The 7,152-nt window shown below is 41.1% G+C and overlaps 1 protein-coding gene across 1 annotated transcript; it reads left to right on the forward strand.

Annotated features, from left to right (window-relative positions):
* Window positions 1-228: 228 nt before the first annotated feature.
* LOC147104542 (immunoglobulin lambda-1 light chain-like) lies at window positions 229-4,542 on the forward strand. The gene is made up of 3 exons (XM_085961943.1): window positions 229-324; window positions 455-796; window positions 3,983-4,542. Exons 1-3 carry the CDS (start codon window positions 243-245, stop codon window positions 4,303-4,305), a joined length of 747 nt encoding a protein of 248 aa, XP_085818069.1. The 5' UTR covers window positions 229-242; the 3' UTR covers window positions 4,306-4,542.
* Window positions 4,543-7,152: the final 2,610 nt, after the last annotated feature.

Consider the following 7,152-nt stretch of genomic DNA (forward strand, 5'->3'; position numbering starts at 1 on the left):
TTAGATTGATGTATTCTACCATTATCGTGTGCTATTCTATGGCTTTGACACTTTATTTCTCATTATTTTCAAATGGCCGGAATTGTGCAAATGTCAGTCAGCACAGGACCTACGATCCAGTAGGCTGAAGTCACGTGGACGGAGATTTGCATGAATAATTAATATTCAGTGACGTTGCGACGTTTGAAACTTCTTAAGGAGAGGTTTAGTAAGAGCCCAGAACAAAATTCGTGTCAGAAAACATGATGCTTCCGACCGTCAGCAAAACCTTCAGTATGACTGAATGGGTTCGGTTTGTCGCCGCATTGATGCTCTTTCTCCACAGTAAGTACAGGACTTAACCATTAATATCACTGCTTTTTACATTGCCCTGATTTGTTGTGGTTGTGTTGAACGGATCTGATTATTCAGAATTTCACAGAGTGTGACTGATCAATTATTTGTTATTCAACAGGCACAAACGCGGATCCTGTCCTGACTCAGACCGCGTCAATCTCAAGCACCCCGGGGAGAACCGTCACGATCACCTGTACCCTTTCCGGAGGTAACATTGCCAGCTGGTACACGAGCTGGTACTGGCAGAAACCCGGCAGTGCCCCTGTGTTTGTTTGGTACGAGGGCTCCACCAGAGGTCCGGGAATTCCAGATCGATTTACCGGGTCTGTGGACTCATCGAGTAACAAGATGCATTTAACCATCACCAACGTGCTGTCGGAGGACGCCGCCGATTATTACTGTGCTGTGTGGAGCGGTGATAGACTCACTTTCGGGAGAGGGACCAAGCTGAATCTGAGCAGTAAGTACATTATTCGAAGTTTGCAACTTGGCATTTGTCAACTAGTAGTTTTCGATTTTTTTTTTTTGGTCGTTGTTCCCTGGAACAGAAATACCCGTGCCGGATTCTCTTATGGCGATTGCAACAGTCACTTTTTAAATTTGGTTTCTAAAGCGCTCATCAAAGTGTCCCTTAAAATTTGCAACATTGCGGACGAAAAAAATCCCTTAAAATCATTTTCTTGGTAGGTTAAGTTAGTGTAATTTAAGATTATTTATACAGAGCTTGTGAATCGGCATCCACTGATATTCAAGAGATAGCCAGGCACAAAGGGCGCCCGACTTTAGGAAGGGTGTCAAAGACTTGGAGAGGGCACAGGGGCAATTTATGCGGGGTTTTAGTTCTGAGAGGAGACGCGAGAAGCTCTATTTACCAGAAGCTTACGATGTGATCTGCTGGATGTGTTCAGAATTTTGAGCCATTTTATTCCAGCAAATGAAAATAAATCTATTTGCACTGATCGGTCCGTCGGTAACCAGAGGACATCAATTTAACATAATCACTAGAAGGACGAAGGGAGAGGTCAGGATATTTTATTTATCCAAGGGATTCTGAAAACGTTAGTTTCCTAACTTTAAGAGTAGAGCGAGCAGAATCCATGGTAGTGTTTAAAGGGAAGCAGATAAACATTTGAAAAAGGACAAAAAATGTCTGGGAAATGGACGAAGAGCTGGATAATTCTATGATGATTTGAGACCCTCATAGTCTTTCAGACTGGATTACACCCGGCCACGACAACCCCGCTGGAATTAATGATAAAAACACAAATTCAAAAGTTTCAACAAATACAATTTTAATTCACATGAAAGCACTTTTGCGATTTAGTAACCATACTCGGACTGAGACTGCAGGAGGGTAGTGTGGCGACTTGTTGTAAATCTCTCACACACGTCTCCAATAGAATCCCGTTCAGTACAAAATTCTCCGTCTTACATTTCACATTAATTCCCGATGTCTATAGCAATCAAACTGTTTTCAGTTCAGGTATTAATAATCATTAACAGTGATCTATTTTCTGCATGCAGTAATCATCAATGATTCGCAGGATGTTTAATTTTCAGGGGCACACTACCTTCCTAGCCGATCAATTTTGTGTGAAATTCGCGGAATACGTTTTCAGATTTTTGTACATGCCTTTGTTCTCACTGCATTGTGCTTTGTTGCTGGTTCTGTGATTCGTGTCAGCGAGAGTAGTAATATTGCAGAAAATGCGAATACTCTATCGCAATTTTACCTTGGTTATTACACCCCCGTGCAATGGGCGAACATGAGATAAAAACAGCAAAGATCTTCCATTACGTTATAAATTGTTCCATTAAGATTTTATATCTGGAAATCTACATTCCAAACCAGCGTTAAAAGAATTCACTGTCAAACGCTTGGTGGTTAGACAATAATCTGATCTGACAGTAAAACCTGCTCAATAATTTCACCGGACTCCAGACATTTCAGTACCAGAAAATGCGGCGATACTCCGGGTGTTGCAGGGCGATTCTACCAACTGTGATAATAGGAGTTGGTGGCTCCTGTCAGGGAGACTCGCATTTTCAGCCTCCAAGTTGAAAGGTCAAGAAAGCACGGAGAAGTTGTAGGCTCCAGGGCGAACGTCTCAGAACGGCAATAGATTGTTAAACCCACCCGTGCAAACCTGGTATTGGTGAGACGCGCCGCTGTAGCGGACACGGCACCTCAATATCTTAACCATTTGTAGCGGTCGAGCCTCTGATAGCTAATTCTATGATTGAACAATTTTTCCATCCTTTTCTTCGGTGATTTTAATTAATTAAACCATTTTACCGAAAGGTTGTCATTGGCAGCTGATGCTTGTAACACATGTTCGTTGCGAACTGCCATTTAAAGAGACAGAAGATTGTGACAGACTGGCTTCAACATTCTTACTCTGGGTTATATTTCATTGTCAGGGGAATTTTCTATTTATATTAAGAAAAGAAAGGATAACATGCATTGATATAACACCTTTCAGGACCTCATCGTGGCCCATCTCGCTTTACAGCCAAAGAAGTACTTTTGAAGTGTAGTCACTGTTGTAATGTAGGAAACACTGCAGCCAATTTGCGCACAGCAAGCTCCCAGAAACAGCAATGTGATAATGACGGGACAATCTGTTTTAGTGAGGTTGGATGATGGATAAATATTGCCAGGACATTTTTGACATTATTTTTTTCATATTGAGGTTATTGTTGGGATGTTATTATATAATACTGATATAATTGTCTACAATAACAGAGGTTATTTGCTGGAAACTGTTTGTCTTTAATGGAAAGGTATATTTTGTGAATCTCTGACCCGGGATCTGTCTCCAAACAGCGTATCTCGAGTGTGATGGAATTACTGGGACAGTCTTTTGAAGGTTTGCACAATGTAGTTATCATCTGACAGGGGCGGCAACTTTGTAGAAAGGAGCAGCCGAGTACAGTTTGTGGCAGTGATTGTCCAGAAGCCCAAATATTAGTCCAATACAGTATTTACCACTTCCGTCAATATTAGTGCAAAACTGGAGACAGAAGCAAAGACCCGAGATTAGCAATAAATTGAGTAGAATCGAACGTTTGGAGCTAAATATTACTGTATCTTTGAAGTCAGCAATGGTAGGATTATTTACCCAAAATTCGGTTCTTTTGCTTTCTACTTTCTCTTTAATTCCGCAACTACTGCGAAACAATGTCTGTGACAGGTTGAGTCCGATCAGTACATTTCAAAGTAATATTGTGTCCCAGTTTTATATTTATATTTTATTTTTCTGACACGCATATTTTCCACAAATGTGGAAATATTCCTAATGATGTGCTAAACTTCAATGAGGAAAGGAAATGACAGAAAATTGAAACAAATATGATGTCTTTAAGGGTTATATTCAATTAGCTTGGATTGTATTTCCTTAAAATAATTTTTATCAGTTCCTTTCCTTGTACCTAAATTATGAATCTATTCTCAGATTATATAATTTCCAGAACTGCGGGCCTCTGTCATTGTGGAATTGACATTACTAAGGTTCCGTTGTGTTAAATTCCTCATACTTTTGTAAAGTGACGCCGCATTTTACAATAATTGAAGAAATATCACATTGATTCAGGCTTTTAATGTCAATGAATAATGGATCTTCTTGCATTTGTTTTTATTTTTCAGATCCGCGGGGCCCCTCGGTGTCCGTCCTTCCGCCTTCATCGGATCAAATCGCAGCAAAGAACACGGCGACCCTGGTGTGTTTGGTGAACGGCTTTAACCCGGGCGCTGTGGAGGTTGAGTGGACTGTCGATGGCAGTGTGAGAGGGAATGGTGTTGAGACCAGTCGGATCCAGCAGGAGACGGACAACACGTTCAGTGTGAGCAGTTATCTGACTCTGCCAGCCTCAGAGTGGAACTCGCACGAGCTTTACTCCTGTGTGGTTAAACACGAGGCTCAGGCAAACCCGCTTCAAACAAGTATCGCCAGATCCAGCTGTATGTGATTCAAGAATCTTATGTATCGATTTGTTATGTCATTAGTAAAGTTTATTTCAAATAAATCCCGTATTCGGACATTACATGTTTGATTTTAAGTGATCGATTTCCAGTCACAACAACAGACGTAGAGTTTGTCCGCTGGAACCCGCTAACTGTATCTGAACGTGTGTTCACACTGTACTGATCACAGCTTCCGTGTAACGTTATAAATGCCGCAGTGTAATAAAATTACTCTTCTATGATTTCCGGTGCTGTTATCCCTTTCTGCCCGATATCTCTGAGCCAATGCATAGAAACTATCTAAATTTGCGGAAATGGTGAGGTTTTATGCTTTGTGGCATTCTGTTCATCGTATGTAGAGTCAGTGACATCAGTCGGAATAATGAGATTACAGGCACGATGGGTGACCATAATTTGACATATCGTGAAAGAAATCTTAAAACACATTTTTAAAATGGACCTGTCTGAATTTTGTCAGTGTGCGGAAGGAGATGAACCACGTGTCCGTGTAAATCTGAGAACAATTCCAAATAAGTTCTTCTAAATCATCTGCTTACACAAATTCAACTCTGTGACCGCCTAACTTTTGAATACCGCGGCACTATTTCCAGCATTGAATGATTGTTTCCGAAACGATCCGATTCCTTTAATCATTGGTCAGTAATCGTTATATTGAAGCAGGTACTATTAGCAGCTCAACCCGTCATAACTACAGATTCACCGATGTCTTTGAGTGAAACTAGCCCAGATTACAGTCGGGCTTTTTACAATCTCCTTCACACTATCTCGGCATCCACTTAGTGCACAGTCTTCTTTGTTCAGACTGATTTGGGGATACAGATACATAAATCGCTTAGAGTAGCAACAGAAGAAGTTCAGATCATAATGACTGCGTACTCAATACTAAGTATCATTTGTAGAAGGGTAGAGTAGAAAAGTAGAAAGGAAATGTTAAATTTATAATAAAATAAAAACAGAAAATGTTGGAAATACTCAGCAGGTCAGGCAGCATCTGTGGAGAGAGAAACAGAGTTAACGTTTCAGGTCGATGACCTTTCGTCAGAACTGGAAAAATTATAGATGTAACAGATTTTAAGCAAATGCCAGGGGCAAGGAAAGGGGGGTGGGGGGAGGAAAGAACAAAAGCGGAGGTCTGTGATAGGATGGAAGACAGGGGAGATTAATAGACCAAAAGGATGATGGTGCAAGGCAAAAGGAGACGGTATCGGGAAATGTAAATGAACAAAAGATGAGCCTAGAAGAGGTGTGAATGGGAATGGCAGAAGCATCAGCAGCTGCCATTTGAAAAAAGAGGGGCAGAGGTTATGGCCTCAAATGTCGAACTTGATGTTGAGTCCAGAAGGCTGTAAAGTGCCTAATCGAAAGATGAGGTTCTGTTCCTGGAGCTTACGTTGAGCTTCTTTTGAACAGTGCAAAAGGCCAAGGACGGAGAGGTCAGAGTTGGAGTGGAGCGGAGAATTAAAGTGACAGGCAAAATTTATATCGAGACTAGGTTTGACCACACTTGGAATACTGTGCTCATTAATATAATTTATTTGGAGATATGGGTTGGCAATTATTTGTGAGGTAGAAGACAGAGGGCTAAAGAGATTGTTCTCTGATTGATGGATGTGGCAAATGGCGCTTCCCTGGGATTTGTAATGGGGTCTTAGCTTTTCATCTTGTAAATTAATGACATGCACATAGCAATATAAACTTCTTTATCCAAGTTTGCAGATAAGGCACAGTAAGTTTTGTGGCGGGGAGAAGGAAGTTACATAGATCAAGTGAATTGACAAAACTATGACAGATGGACCTCAATGTCGGGAAGAGTTAGGGCATCCACTTTTCATCTGAGAAAGACAAGTCAGAACATTTTCATACTGCTGAGAGACTAGCAGGTGTGGAGGAGCAAAGCGATTTAAGTATCCATGTGCACAATTCATTAAAAGCTAATGCACAGGTACAAGATTAACCAAAAAGGCTAATGGAATGTTGACCTTTTCCGAAGGGGATTAGAATTCAAAAGTGAGGAGGTAATGTTTCAGTTATCCAAAGATATGTGCAGACCCCATGTGGACTATTGTGCACCGAATCTCAGGAAAGAGATATTGGCCTTGGGACATGCACAGCGCCGATTCACCAGAATGATGCCAAACCTGGCAGCATTAAATTACGAGGACAGGTTGCATAAACCTGGCTTGTACTCCCTTGAGCTTGGAAGGTTAAAGCGTTATCTAATCTATTTATTGAAAATGATTAAGGTTTCGATAGGATAGATACAGAGAAACTATTTCTCTTATGGGGAATCCAAAACAAGATGGCACATAATCTTAAGATTACAGCTAGGCCATTTAGTAATGAAGTCAAGAAGCATTTTCTTCACACAAAGAAGATTGGTGATATGGAGCTCACTTCCCCAAAAGGCTGTGGATTCTGGGTCAAATGAAACTTTCAAGACTGAGATGGATAAATTATTGTAAGGTAAGGGTATCAAGGGATATGGAATGAAGGCGGGTAAATGGAGTTGAGGAACAGGCTGGAGCGGCTGAATGACATACTCATGTTGCTATGTTTCTATTTCTTTACATAGACAGTGGCGAGAATGTAGAGTTCGCTTCCACATGGATTGGTTGAATCCGATAGCACTGACATATTTAATGGGAGGTTTGTTGCATACATGAGGAAGAAGGTGAAAGGGAGATATGGAGACGGGATGGGGAGAGGCAGTTAGAGTGGGAGAACGCTCGTGTGGAGTCCGGACACGGCATAGACCAGTTGGGCTGAATGGCATGTTTCTGTGCCACAGATTCTATGTGATTCTATGTATGATATGTTATTGCGGTACGGTA

This window comes from Somniosus microcephalus, chromosome 19 (assembly GCF_052327205.1).
Source record: "Somniosus microcephalus isolate GS21.2 chromosome 19, FLI_Smic_1.0, whole genome shotgun sequence".
In the NCBI taxonomy this organism is placed as follows: domain Eukaryota; kingdom Metazoa; phylum Chordata; class Chondrichthyes; order Squaliformes; family Somniosidae; genus Somniosus; species Somniosus microcephalus.